This window comes from Geotrypetes seraphini, chromosome 8 (genome assembly GCF_902459505.1).
Source record: "Geotrypetes seraphini chromosome 8, aGeoSer1.1, whole genome shotgun sequence".
NCBI lineage: Eukaryota > Metazoa > Chordata > Amphibia > Gymnophiona > Dermophiidae > Geotrypetes > Geotrypetes seraphini.
Window position 1 is genome coordinate 192650857 of NC_047091.1, and position 15234 is coordinate 192666090.

The following is a 15234-nucleotide window of genomic DNA, read 5'->3' on the forward strand; positions in this document are numbered from 1 at the left end:
TTTCCCAAGTTAATACAAAAAGTTCTCGATCAGAATTAATTCCACCTTTCTATTTGAAAAAATACTTTTCACATTTTGGCCCTTTTATTTTGTCCATCATTCAAAACAGTTTGCGTACCTCCACAGTCCCACCTCAATGGAAGTTTGCATCAATTACTCCTATTGTTAAAAATTACAAAATCAGTATCAACGAGTTATCCAATTATAGACCGATTGCGAATATTACATTTCTGGCCAAACTTACTGAAAAATTAATATTCAATCAGCTGTCCGATTTCTTTGAAAAAACAAATGCATTACACCCACATCAAACTGGATTTAGAAAAAATCATAGTACAGAATACTCATTAATAGGCTTAACCACTAACATCCAATACTATCTCGACCACCATAAATCGGTTATTCTCTTTTCTTTAGATATATCTGCTGCCTTCGACACTATCGATCATGACTTACTCCTAAACAGATTAGAAGAAAAAGGAATAAGCGGCAAAGTCTTAGATTGGTTTAAATCTTATCTTAACAACCGCACTTCATCTGTGAGATTTAACAACGAAGATTCCACTATTTTTTCCTCAACATTCGGTATCCCTCAAGGATCCATCTTATCTCCATTATTATTTAATATTTTTTTATCGCCACTATTAGAAATTTGTCAGGCCATAGGTTTCATTCCATTCTCCTATGCTGATGACATTCAATTACTCCACCCTTTGAATCCCGAAAATAGCACAGACATCATTTCCATAAATCACAAATTAGAACAAGTATATAACTGGTTGAATTCAAATAAATTAGCACTAAACATTAACAAGACTAAATCCATTTTATTTAACTGGAAAAAAGACATCTCTCTCACAAACCCATTCCTTCTCAATAACTTACCTATCAGTATGGAATCCTCAATTAAAATTCTGGGGGTAATATTTGATGAAAACCTGTCTTACCACGAACACATTTCTTCTATCATCAAAAACTGTTTCTTTAAACTACGTCAGATAAGAGCCATTGCTAAATTCCTTAATCCTTCTTCTTTAAAAATCCTAATACATTCATTCATCATCGCAAAAATCGATTACTGTAATGCTCTATTCTTAAACATTACTCAAAAAGAAAAAAGGAGACTTCAAATCGTCCAAAACACGGCTATAAAACTTATCTACAACGGCAAAAAATTTGATCATGTATCCCCATTACTGATAGACGCACATTGGTTACCTGTTAACCATAGGATTCTGTATAAATTGATGTTCTTAATTTTTAAGACCCTCAAATCTAGTGAACCACTATTCATATCTAAATCATTGATCCCATACAATCCCCAAAGATCTTTACGTTCATCTGAGTTAAACTTACTATCAGTCCCTTCTTTAAAAATTATCGGAACGAGAAGAGCAGACATCTTTACTGTCGCAGGTCCAAAATGGTGGAACTCCCTTCCCCAATACATTAGAATAGAACAAGATATTTCAACCTTTAAAAAACTATTAAAATCTTATTTGTTTAAGGATGCTTATGACCTTTAATAATTCTAAACTATCCATTTTGTTTTAATTAATATTTACAAAAGTGCTTTGTAAACTTTTACCCTACCTTTTGTTTTTTCCTTTTCTCCATGCCCTTATTGTAACTACACCGCCTTTCCTTCTTTTCATGTTAGTTATTATTGGATTTTTATGTTATTATGTTTAAAGTTGTTTTATTATATTATGTACATCGCTTAGAAAATTTGTAATAGGCGATCCATCAAGAGTTAAATAAACTTGAAACTTATTGGCCTATTTCCCTCCTTAATCAAGATGCTAAACTTTTTGCCGCGATTTTGGCGCATAGATTGAATGCCTTTTTGCCGCTGTTGATCCATGAAGACCAGGCAGAATTTGTGCCAGGCCACTATGCGTCGATGAATCTGGTCAGAGCTTTGATGGCCCTTCACTCCAGGCGTGGTCTGGAGGGCGAATCGGCTATTGTAGGCCTGGACATGGAGAAGGCATTTGATAGTATCTCTTGGCAATATCTCTTCTGGGTTCTGCGTCAGTTTGGTATAGAGGGTTCTATTCATCAATGGATCAGTAGCTTATATATACAGCCGCAGGCCAGACTTTTAGTCAATGGTCAGTTTACTGTTCAGTTTGCTTTGGGAAGGGGGACGCGACAGGGCTGCCCGTTGTCCCTGTTACTTTTCGTGTTAGCTATCGAACCACTGGCTGCTAGGATTAGAGGTGATCCGAATATTCAGGGCATTCGCATTGGGAGCACAGAGAGTTGCATTAATCTTTTTGCCGATGATATTCTCCTTTATCTGGACCAACCCAGACGGGATTTAGGGTGGGTACTTGCTTTGGTCCTTTCCTTTGGAGATCTTTCTGGTCTGCGCGTTAACTGTGATAAATCTGAACTTCTTCCCTTACGGTCCACTAAGGTGGAGACCTGGCATGCGAGCCTAGAGATACCACCAGTGAAGGGGCCGATGCGTTACCTTGGTGTATATTTAAGCCCGGACCTCAAGCTTTTGTACCACTCTAATGTGACACGCCATTTGGAAGCGATTCAGCGTTTGTATGATAAATGGAGAGATCTTCCATGGGGTGTTTCGGGTCGTGTGGCTTTGACTAAGATGGTACTTCTCACCAAGATTTTGTATCCGTTGCAGGCCGCTTTGGGTTACTGATAAAGAGGTGCGTCTGTTTCGTTCGATTATCTCCTCTTTCATTTGGCGTCATAAGCGGGCCAGGATTAGCTATGCCACCTTAGCTTTGGATAAATATAGGGGTGGTTTGAACCTTCCTGATTTGCGCTATTATAATGTCGCCGCTCTGTTTTGCTTTATACATGAAGGATGGTCAGGTTGTTATAAATTTCTTCTTGGTAGGGCTGTTGCTCTCTCTTGCTCTTTTTGTTTTTGCTTTTCCACAGGGTGGCTGCACTGGTGTGTGTGCGGGTGTGAGTATTTGGGTGGTTGGCTGTGTGGAGGTAAGCTTGTGGAGTGTTTGTTGTCTGTTAGTTGGGATTTGATGCCGTATGCTTGAGGTATGGGTGGATTTGATTGGGGGATTTGATATTTCAAAATGTCACTTGTGAAGGGCATACTCCCATTGGGTTCTTGTACGGTGCACTTTTTGCTATTATAGTTTTCAAGTGCTGTTTTTCTGGCTGATCTGTTTTTATGCTTACTCTGCTCCTGGTTGTATGTTCCCTTTGCAATTGTTAATAAAGATAATTGAAAAAAAAAGAGAGGTGAAGGTATGAACCGAGGACCAAGTGGCAGCTTTACAGATTTCTTCAATAGGAGTAGATCTAAGGAAAGCTACTGATGCTGCCATGGTTCTGATTTTATTAGCTGTGACTCGACTCTATAGATGCAGTCCAGCCTAAGCATAGCAGAAAGAGATGCAAGCAGCTAACCAGTTGGAGATGGTGCACTTGGAAATTGAATGTCCCAACTTGTCTGGATCAAAGGAGACAAAAAGTTGAGGAGCAGATCTGTGTGGCTTAGTGCTTTGCAAGTAAAAAGCCAAAGCATGCTTATAGTCCAGAGTATGAAGAGCTGTTTCTCCAGGATGAGAATGAGGCTTTGGAAAAAACATTGGAAGTACAATGGATTGATTGAGATGAAATTCTGAAACCACTTTAGGTAAGAATTTAGGATGAGTACGGAGGACCACCTTGTCATGATGGAATACTATGAAAGGTGGGTCTGCAACTAAAACTTGTAGCTTGCTGACCTTGCGAGCAGACATGAGAGCAATGAGAAAAATCACTTTCCAAGTGAGATATTTGAGATGAGTCGAAGCCATTGGTTCAAAAGGAGGCTTCATCAATTGAGCAAGAACAACATTGAGATCCCAAACCACTGGAGGAGGTCTGAGAGGTGGTTTGACATTGAAAAGACCTTTCATAAATCTGGAAACCACAGGATGAGCAGGCTGTTGAAAAGCAGCAATTGCACTAAGATGGACTCGAATGGATGTGGATTTGAGACCCGACTGAGACAAATGGAACAGGTAATCCAAAACTGAAGACAAGGAGGTAGAATGAGGCTCCTTATGATGAATGGTGCACCAAGCAGAAAATCTAGTCCATTTCTGATTGTAACATTGTCTAGTTATAGGCTTCCTAGAAGCCTCTAAAATGTCCTGTACAAATTGAGAAAACTGTAGAGTGACAGTTAGGTTGAGAGGTACCAAGCTGTCAGGTGTAGAGACTGCAGGTTGGGATGAAGTAGAGACCCTTGACTCTGTGTAAGCAGAGAGGGAAAAACTGGTAAAAATAGTGGCTCTCTGCTGCTGAGTTGAAATTGAAGGGAGAACCAAGGTTGCCTGGGCAGTTATCAGAATCATGGTGGCATGTTCCTGTTTGAGTTTGACAAGTGTCTTGAGAATGAGAGGGAATGGAGGGAACGTATAGAGAAAATGATTTGTCCATTCCAGGAGAAAAGCATCTGCCTCCAGTCTGTGAGGGGAGTATATTCTGGAGCAGAACTGAGGCAGTTTGTTGTTGTGGGGAGACGCAAAGAGATCTATCTGAGGAGTCCACCACTGAGAAAAAAATGTGATGACGAGACGAGGAATTGAGTGTCCATTCGTGAGGTTGTAGAAGACGACTCAATTTGTCCACCAGTTTTTCTCTCCTTGAATGTAGACAGCTTTCAGGAAGGTGTTGTGAAGGATTGCCCAATTCCAAACCTTCAGAGCTACCTGGCAAAGAGGGAGAGATCCTTTTCCTCCCTGCTTGTTGACATAGTACATGGCGATTTGATTGTCTGTCCAAATGAGGAATACCTGGTCATGAAGAAGATGCTGAAAAGCTTTGAGAGCATTGAGCATTTGAGAGCATCACTCTGAGTTCCAACAGAGTGATGTGACACTGACGATCTGTGCTGGACCAATGGCCTTGAATACGGAGACCATCGAGATGAGCCCCCCCAAGTGTAGGTCGAAGAATCTATCGTAAGGACCTTCTGATGAGGGGGCGTTTGAAACAGTAAACCTCTGGAGAGATTGGAAGAGAGCATCTACCAGTAGAGAGACTGTCTCAACGGAGTCACTCTGATATGTTGAGAGTGGGTCGAAAGCCTGAGCCCACTGAGATGCCAGGGTCCACTGAGTGATTCTGAGGTGGAGTCTGGCAAAAGGAATCACATGAACTGTAGAGGCCATGTGACCCAGGAGAACCATCATGCATCTCACTGAAAGTGAAGTGAGAGAAGACACTTTGTGACAAAATTGAATGAGAGCATTCTGACGCTATTGAGGAAGGAATGCTCAGAGTTGTACAGTATCCAAGACAGCTCCGATGAACTGTAGAGTTTGAGACGGCTGTAGCTGGGATTTGGGAAAGTTGATTTCGAACCCCAAACTTTGGAGGAACCAAATAGTCCATTGGGTTGCTACAATAACCTCCTGGAGATGTTGAATCCTTGATGAGCCAGTCATCCAGGTACAGGAACACTTGTAGACCATGGTTCTGCAGAATTGCTGCTACTACAACAAGGCACTTGGTGAAAACTCTTGGAGATGACGCCAGGCTGAAGGGTAGAACTATGTATTGGAAAGCAGATTTCCCATCCAAAATCTGAGGAACTGTCAAGAGGCTGGATGAATGGGAATGTGAGTGTAAGCCTCTTTGAGGTCTAGAGAACATAACCAATCGTTCGGATCTAGAAGGGGATATAAGGACGCCAGAGACAACATTCAAAATTTTTCTTTGACTAAAAATTTGTTGAGTGCTCTGAGATCCAGTATAGGGCACAGATCGCCCGTCTTTTTCAGAACTAAGATGTAACAGGAGTTAAAACCCCTGTTCTGCTGTTCCAAGGGAACTTCTTTGATGGCACGGAGACGAAGCAGAGCTTGAGCTTCCTGAAGAAGAAGGGCGGTCTGCGATGAATTGGAAGGATACTCTCTTGGAGGAAGATCTGGTGGAATCTGGAGGAAACGAAGAGAGTATCCTTTCCTTGAGGATAGACAGCACCCAGAGGTCTGATGTAATCATCTCCCAGCAGTGGTAAAAATGATGGAGATGACCTCCAATGGGAAGGGGAGAGGACATAGGCAGAACGATGGAGGTTATGCTCTGTATTAGATGATCAAAAAGGTTGAGAGGCCTTAGGTGCAACAGGAATCTGAGCTTTTTGCTGCCTTTGCTGCTGTTGTGGTTGTTTCTTAGGAGGCGCTCGTGTATAAGAGCTGCTCTCTGTGGAAAACGCCTCTGGTAAGATGGAAGAGGCCTGAAGCCTTTAGAGGTAGAAGGCTTAGGCTTTGGGCGAATGATGGAAGCAAATGATTTCTCATGTTCAGACAATCATTTAGTAGCTGCCTCGATGGAGTCATCAAACAATTCATTGCCCTGACAAGGGATGTTGGCCAGATGATCTTGAAGATTGGGGTCCATGTCTACAGTGTGGAGCCAGGCAAGCCGGCACATTGCCACTGAGAAGGCAGTGACCCTCGAGGAAAGTTCAAATGCATCATAGGAAGATTGAAGGAGATACATGCGGAGTTGGGTCAGAATGGTAATCACATGCTGAAACTCTGGAAGATGGTGTTGAGGAATATATTTGAAAAATTCAGGCAGTGTGTCAACCAAATGCTTGAAATAAGAAATGAAAACAAAATTGTAATTCTAGTTGCCATAAGAGAATTTTGATACAAATGACAAACAAACTTGTCCATGGTCCTGCCCTCTCTTCCAGGAGGGACAGTGGCATAAACTTTGGCAGGATCGGTCCTTTTCAGAGAAGACTCCATGAGAAGGGACTGATGGGATAACCGAGATTTCTTGAAGCCCTTGCAGTGGACCATCCTGTAACGAGATTCCAGCTTTCCTGGTACAGCAGGAATGGAATAAGGTGTTTCAAGATTCCACTGGAAAGTTTGAGAAATAAGTCTATTGATGGGCAATTTAAGATACTCCGCAGGAGGAGGAGACATACCCATTTCCTCTAAATACTCCGTAGAGTATTTGGAATGAAGAAGAACACGGTACTACTCGAAAGGGTCCAGAGAAGAGCGACTAGGATGGTTAAGGGGTTGGAGGAGCTGCTGTACAGCGAAAGATTAGAGAAACTGGGCCTCTTCTCCCTTGAACAGAGGGGAAATGATCGAAACATTCAAGGTACTGAAGAGGATAGACTTAGTAGATAAGGACAGGATGTTCACCCTCTCCAAGGTAGGGAGAACGAGAGGGCACTCTCTAAAGTTGGAAGAGGATAGATTCCGTACAAATGTAAGGAAGTTCTTCTTCACCCAGAGAGTGGTAGAAAGCTGGAACCCTCTTCCGGAGGCTGTTATGGGGAAACACCCTCCAGGGATTCAAGACAAAGTTAGACAAGTTCCTGCTGAACAAGAACGTGTGCTGTTATGGCTAGTTTCAGTTAGGGTGCTGGTCTTTGACCAGAGGGCCGCCGCATGAGTGGACTGCTGGACATGATGGACCACTGTTCTGACCCAGCAGCGGCAATTCTTATGTTCTTATGGAATCAGAGTCCAAAGTAATATTGAAGTCCTTACTCATTTGACGTAGGAAAGAAGAAAAAGATATCTGCTCCAAGGAAGGTTGACCTCAAGGGGAAGGTGACCTCAAGGCGCTTCGCAAGGCAGAGAACGAAGGTGAAGCTTCTCTGGAGTACTGATACCTGAGGTCTGAATATGCAGGTATAGATGACTCACTGAGAGAATATATAGAATCCCTCGCAGGAGAAGTATAGGTATAAGGCTCTGGAGGTAGTGTCCTCAACTTCGGAGCTGGAAGAGTCTTGAGGCCTGGAGAAATGAGGCCTGTCTTAAGAAGAGGATATGTGCCTCGATGGATGCCTCGACTGATGTGGAGAACTGTGCCTCGAACCAGGCAAGTCTCGCTGAGAGGAACGTCGAGGAGTCTTCGCCCTATGCCTTGGAAAGGGCGATGCCTTATGCGAGGAAGGAGGGCTGGAGGTTGGAGATCGAGATCGAGACACCAAAAGGGACTGAACTCCTGGTGTCGAGGTATCTCAAGGCACTGACAAGGACTCAGCTCCCTGAGTAATAATAATAATAATAACTTTATTCTTATATACCGCCAACAATCTTGCGACTTCTAGGCGGTTTACAATAAAGAGAAGTGGTTTACAATATAGAGAAACTGTAGATACAATAAAGAGAAACTGTACATACAGCGAATTAAAGGGTATAGCATTGTACATCTGGTAATTCCAACATTAATAATATTAACAGCAGTTTGTGTGCCATGCTGCTTACACAAGATTAGAAATATTCCTTAAATTGAATGAAGTGTTCATGGTTAGTGATTGGGTTGTGGTTTACAATTTACAGATTTGGGTATGTGGTGGTATTATGAGGGGGGCTGATGTTCTGGTTCGTTATCTAGGTATTTCAAGAACAGGTAGGTTTTTAGGTGTTTTGCGTTTTTAGGTGAGTAGCGTGCTTAAGCTCCAGACGAGACACTCGCAAAGACTCGACTCCTTGCATAGAGTGTGTAGAATCCTCTTGAGGCACTCCCAAGGACTTGACTCCTTGTATAGAGTGAGTAGATTCAGCTCGAGGCACTCCCAAGGACTCGACTCCTCGTGATACTGCTAAGTGTTCAGACTGGACTGCAGGAAGCAGAGTCGAGGTAGGAGTATGTTTGGCAAGCATATTACCGACAACGTTTGATAGCTCGAGGTTGAAGGGTAGCACAGCGGGCATACGACTCCAGACGATGGTCAGGTCCCAAACACTGAACACACTACCTATGTGGGTCAGTGAGGGAGATTGTGCGCTGGCAATGACCTGATGGGCCGCCGCGGGAGCGGACTGCTGGGCGCGATGGACCTCTGGTCTGACCCAGCGGAGGCAACTTCTTATGTTCTTACACTTCTTGAAGCCTGTGACCAGCTGAGACATAAACGGAAAAATAGCCTCAGCAAAGAATCACAGCGACCCTGTAAAAAATAAAACATGAGCTGCAGTGAGAGACAGCACAAAGTAGAACTGAGTCTAGCACAGAGCATTGAAAAAAGGACTTCTCGGCTCCACAGAAAACTGAGAAGACGTGCGCCCTGAGTCGGGTGGTGTAGCAGTCGCAAACTTTCTAAAGTTCTTCAAGCAAGTCTGCTTGCGAAGATATCCACATCCGGGCTCCGTGGATGACGTCACCCACATGTTGAGAATAGGCTGCCTGCTTGTCCTGGGATAATGCACTTTTTAAAAAACCACTTAGTCCTCTTTTCTGGGACATCTTGTGAAATTAAACAACTATATTTTGTGGCTCATAATCAATAAAATAAAGACATCCAAAAACCATCATAAGTTGGCACTTGGATGTCCTAATCGCTGGGACGTTCAAGTGCTGATTTTCAAAACCAGCTTTCTGGACAACTTGCAAGGCATTCTAGCCGCTGTGCATCCAAAGATCTAAGGGACATGTTGGGAGGCAGGTTTCGGGCGTGCTTAGACTTGGATGTCCTGCACCTATCAAACCTTTTCCAAGATGTCCTTAGATGAACTTAGATGTTCTGAACTAGACCTGTTTTAAAAGTGTCTAAGTGCCAAAAAGGAACCCAATCTGACCAGATGACCACTGGAGGGATTAAGTAATGATCCCCCCCCAACATTCCCCCAGTGGTCACTAACCTCCTCCTACCCCCAAAAATATGAATGAAAGAGTACATACCTGTCTCTAGAACAGCAGCATCTGGTATGGGAAAGGGTGGTAGAGCATCACACAGGTGTCTTAAGTAGCCTGGTGGAAGAGCTAATGAGCCATAGAGAGGAGGACCCAGGCCCATAAGCCCCTCTAAAAGAAAAAAGTGATGACAAAGGATAGCCCTTCCATAGGAACACACAATCTTTATTGGAGTATCACATGAAAAAGGAACACAACTCAGCTTGACACAGCCAGTTCTGATACATAAATAACGTGTTGTCATCAGAAGTCGTTATGAATCATCTTAGTGAGACAGATGAACAGTTGGTAGCAATCCACAAACTGAGCAATGCACCCCAGCAGCAGGATGCAAAAACCACTTCCAAATGTGCAAGTGAAAGAAAGCCTCTCTAACCAGTACATTTATGGTAGCCTCTCTAACCAGTACATTTATGGTAGAAAGTGTGAGTCCGAAAGGCAATAACAAACAAAAATCCAACGGAACTGCAGTGAAGTATCACGTAGAAGAACAAAGGCAAAAACTGCAGTAGTGATGTATAAGATGCCAAGTCTTTAATTGAACAATCATAAAACAGTTTGTATCCAAAAGGTAGACTTGGGAAAGCCACAGCTTATCTTTATGTGTAAATAAAAAGAGACAGATTGATCCTTTGGGATCCAACTTGGTACTTATGATCTGGATTGGCCACCAATGTGCATCTGGCCTGACCTAGTATGGCAGCTTCTATCTGTTTCTACTCAGTGCATTATCAGGAGGAAGTAAAATAGGGCATCAGAGGAGGTGGCTTAGCAGATGAAAGGCTTGGTGGCCACGAAGTAAAAGGAGCACAGTTAAAGAGAAAAGAACATGGGAAGGGGCACAGGCAGAGATAAAAGAGCTTGGCGTGGGAGGAGGGAGAAGGGGAGAGAGCTGGGAACTAGGGTAAAGGCAGAGGTGATTAGAGATAATGAAATAGAAACATGCCTTTTGTAAGGTCTTACTCCCATTTGTCACCCACAAACAGATATTTGGGTTTTTTTAATTCCCTCCATGATTCTGCTGTTCCATTTCGGTGTTTTTCCAATGCAGGCTTCACAGTGCTAGGGTCTCTGTTCCAGTCCCAAGCCCTCTCTATGTAGCTAGCAGGCAGAATGCAGCAGTCTCAAGCAGCAGCTGAGGCAGGCCTCCCCCCCCCCCCATGTCCCTACTTCCTGGACCCTCTACCTAGTATCTTGCACCTTACCTTGAGCTCCAGGATGCGTCGCTCGCTGATATTGTCATGAATGATGACCCTAGACAAGTGAGTCTTGGAAGCTATTCCTTGTGCAGCCATTTCGTTGTTTTGCAAAAAACTGGAGAGAGGAGAGGCATGTTAGCATCTTGCCTCCTATGCAACGCACATGATTCAAGCCTCACTATAATTTTGTTCTTTATTACATTAATTACATTACATTAGTGGTTTCTATTCCGCCAATACCTTGCGGTTCAAGGCGGATTACATAAAAGTTTTCAGAGATTACATAAAACTTTACAGGAATAGCATAAGAGATGTCATAAGAGTTACATAAGAATTACCAAAGAGTTGTCATTATCTTAAGATGATAAATGTTGGGTAATAAGAATTACCAAAGAGTTGTCAAGATCTTAAGGTGATAAATGTTGGGTAATAAGAATTACCAAAGAGTTGTCAAGATCTTAAGGTCGTAAGTGATGGGTAAAATAACAATAGTCTCTAAAATTATAATAGTTTCTACCATTTTGCCCAGTACTGATGTCAGGCTCACCAGTCTATAATTTCCCAGATCACCTCTGGAACCCTTTTAAAAAAAAAATATGGCATAACACTGGACAACCTCCAGTCTTCTGGTACCAAGCTGGATTTCAAAGATAAATTACAAATGACTAATAATACCTAGAAACAGATTACTAATATCTTTTCTAGTAGATAGGTGTGTTATTCTCGACAGACGAGTAATATCCCAGTGCCCACAAGCCATGCAGAAGGAATCCACTCTAGTGTTTGAATCCGTCTTACTTCACTAGAAGCCTTTGCTGCCCCCTTCAGTTTGTACCAAAGCAGGCGATAGACCCATATAGAAACACATGTGAAGGAGGGAACGGGGAAACTCCTCAAAGTACAACTCTGTTTTGCTCTGAAAGCATAACAAACATGTTAAACATTGCCATTGAACAACCATAAGAACATAAGAATTGCCGCTGCTGGGTCAGACCAGTGGTCCATCGTGCCCAGCAGTCCACTCCTGCGGCGGCCCCTAGGTCCAAGACCAGTGTCCTAACTGAGACCAGCCCTACCTGCGTACGTTCTGGTTCAGCAGGAACTTGTCTAACTTTGTCTTGAATCCCTGGAGGGTGTTTTCCCCTATTACAGCCTCCGGAAGAGCATTCCAGTTTTCCACCACTCTCTGGGTGAAGATCTTCCTTACGTTTGTATGGAATCTATCCCCTTTTAACTTTAGAGAGTGCCCTTTCATTCTCCCTACAGTGAAACAAACATGCCAAACAGAAACCTTTAGGAAGCTTAAACACCCCAATGTATTATAGCAATAGACTATTCTTCATACCCTTAATATCTGACTGACATCCAAATTTTAGGTTTGGATACGAACTTTCTGATTGAGACATTAAGCAGGCGCAGGAAATAACTGAAAGGCCAGACTTCAGAATGACACACCTATCTACTAGAAAATATATTAGCAAGGTAAGAGCCTAATCTCTTTTTCTACTGCAATAGGTATATCATTCTGGACAGATGGGACGTACAAAAGCAGTCCCAGAAATCTAGGACAAGACCACTATGCCAGCTCGTAACACAGAGGACCCAAAGACAGAGTCCTCCCTTGCCACTACATCCACTCTGTAAAACTTGGAAAATGTTTGTAGGATGGACCAAATTGCTGCCCTACAATCTCCTCAGAGGAGACTGTCTGAACTTTCGCCCATGAAGAAGACATGCTTTTAGTTGCATGCACCTAGTGACTGTTTTCCACAAGCAATGTATGTTAACAAAATGGCCCTATAGATCCATCTGGAGATCATGTCTTTGGAAGCCGGTGCATGACGTCTAGCTTGACTAGTAAGGACAAAAAAATGGTCAAATAGCCTGATTTCATTGATGACCTCAAGATAATGGAGAAGTACTGTAAATAGGAATTACAGGCAAGATACTAATATGGTTTAAAGGATTCCTACAATCCAGAACTTATAGAGTCAAAACAAACAAAGAAAAATCAGAACTATGATCCAACCCATGTGAAGTTCCCCAAGGATCACCTCTGTCTCCCACACTCTTCAACCTATACATTGCCTCCCTAAGCTCCTATCTAGACAAACTAGGCATTACCTCCTACAGTTACACAGATGACATCACCATACTCCTCCCCTTCGACCAATCAGCACCCTCCATGGTAGGCACAATACACAGAACACTTGAAACAGTAGCAACATGGATGAAAGAACACAAACTAAAGCTTAACCCTGACAAAACAAACTTCATCCTCCTAGAAAATAGCAAAACCCCAACCATGATTAACCTAGTAATAAACTCAATCTCATACCCCATTCAACCCACGCAAAAACTCCTCGGAGTGCTGATAGACAGAGGCTGTACCATGCAACCACAAATCAACAAAATAATAAAAACATAATTTGCAACTATGAGAAACCTAAGACAAGTCCGAAAATTCTTTGACAGAAAACAATTCCAACTCATGGTTCAATCACTGATCCTAGGCCTAATAGACTACTGCAACATACTATATCTCCCCTGCCGAGCAACCACGATAAAACAACTACAAACAATACAAAACACAGCCCTAAGACTTATCTATTACATAAGAACATAAGCATTGCCTCTGACGGGTCAGACCAGGGGTCCATCGTGCCCGGCAGTCCGCTCCCGCGGTGGCCCTCCAGGTCCTTGACCTGAAAGTGTTCCCTATCTAACCTAAAATGTCCATACCCTATTCGCTCAATGTCCTATAAGGTAAACCTCTATCTGTACCCTGTTATCCCCTTCGCTTCCAGGAAGTCATCCAGTCCCTTTTTGAACCCCAGAATTGTACTCTGTCTTATCACCTCTCCGGGAAGCGCGTTCCAGGTGTCTACCACCCGCTGATTGAAGAAGAACTTCCTTGCATTCGTTATGAATCTGTCTCCTCTCAGTTTTTCTGAGTGACCTCTTGTTTTAGTTGTCCCTGCTAGTCTAAAGAATCTGCCCCTCTCCACCTTCTCTATGCCCTTCATGATTTTATAAGTCTGTATCATGTCCCCTCTCAGTCTCCGCTTTTCCAGGGTAAAGAGCCCCAGCCTGTCTAACCATTCGGCATATGAAAGGTTCTCCATACCCTTTATCATCCTCGTTGCTCTCCTCTGGACCCTCTCGAGTATTGCCATGTCCTTCTTGAGGTATGGCGACCAGTATTGGACGCAGTATTCCAGATGTGGGCTCACCATTGCTTGATACAGTGGCAGGATAACTTTCTTCGTTCTGGTAGTGATACCTTTTTTGATAATGCCCAACATTCTGCTCGCTTTTTTTGAGGCCGCTGCACATTGCGCCGCCGGCTTCATTATGTTATCCACCAATACCCCCAGATCTTTTTCTTGGCTGCCTTCCCCGAGTACCCTCCCTCCCATCGTATAGCTGTACTTGGAGTTCCCCTTCCCTATGTGCAAGACCTTACATTTCTCCACATTGAAGCTCATCTGCCATTTTTTTGCCCACTCACTCAGTTTGTTCAGGTCGCTCTGCAGTTCTTTGCATTCCTCAACAGTTCTGACCCTGCTGGAGAGTTTTGTGTCATCCGCGAACTTGATAACTTCGCACTTCATCCCCGTTTCTAGATCATTAATAAAAATATTGAATAGCAGTGGTCCCAGCACTGACCCTTGCGGAACACCACTTGTGATCCCTATCCAGTCAGAGTAGTGCCCCTTTACTCCTACCCTCTGCTTCCTGTCCGCCAGCCAATTTTTGATCCATATGTGCACGTCCCCTTCCACCCCGTGACTCCACAGTTTCTTCAGTAGGCATTCATGGGGCACCTTGTCGAAGGCTTTCTGAAAATCTAGATATACAATGTCAACGGGGTCAATTTGGTCCAATTGTTTACTTATCCCCTCAAAGAAATGCAGTAGATTCGTCTGGCATGATCGGCCTTTACAGAAACCATGCTGGCTTGATCTCATCAGATTATTTTTTTTCTATATGCTCATTGATACCTTCCCTGATCAGTGATTCGGCCATCTTCCCCGGAACAGAGGTTAAGCTCACCGGTCTGTAGTTTCCCGGGTCGCCTCTCGATCCTTTTTTGAAGATCGGTGTAACATTCGCTATCTTCCAGTCCTCCGGGATTACCCCTGTTCTCAAGGACAGGTTGCAAATATGCCGCAGTAACTCTGCTGTTTCATCTCTGAGCTCTTTCAGTATTCTCGGGTGGATCCCGTCTGGGCCCGGAGCTTTGTCAGTTTTTAATCTATCTATCTGCCCGAGAACATCTTCGACGCTTACCTCCATGCATGATAATTTCCCCTCTTGATATCCCCTGAAGATTTTTTCCGGTTCTGGTACACTGGATGTGTCTTCT

At 43.3% G+C, this 15234-nt stretch overlaps 1 protein-coding gene and 1 long non-coding RNA gene across 2 annotated transcripts in view; one reads left to right on the forward strand and one right to left on the reverse strand.

Annotated features, from left to right (window-relative positions):
• The window catches only part of LOC117365400, a 54926-nt gene that overhangs the window by 33975 nt on the left and 5717 nt on the right, over positions 1-15234 (forward strand). The gene's annotated exons all lie outside the window — the stretch shown is intronic.
• C8H5orf52 (chromosome 8 C5orf52 homolog) overlaps positions 1-15234 on the reverse strand; it is an 84650-nt gene that overhangs the window by 20420 nt on the left and 48996 nt on the right. Inside the window, exon 2 of the mRNA XM_033955799.1 lies at positions 10872-10980. Coding sequence (XP_033811690.1) covers positions 10872-10961 — 90 coding nt within the window. The 5' untranslated portion in view covers positions 10962-10980. The remainder of the gene's footprint in view (positions 1-10871; positions 10981-15234) is intronic.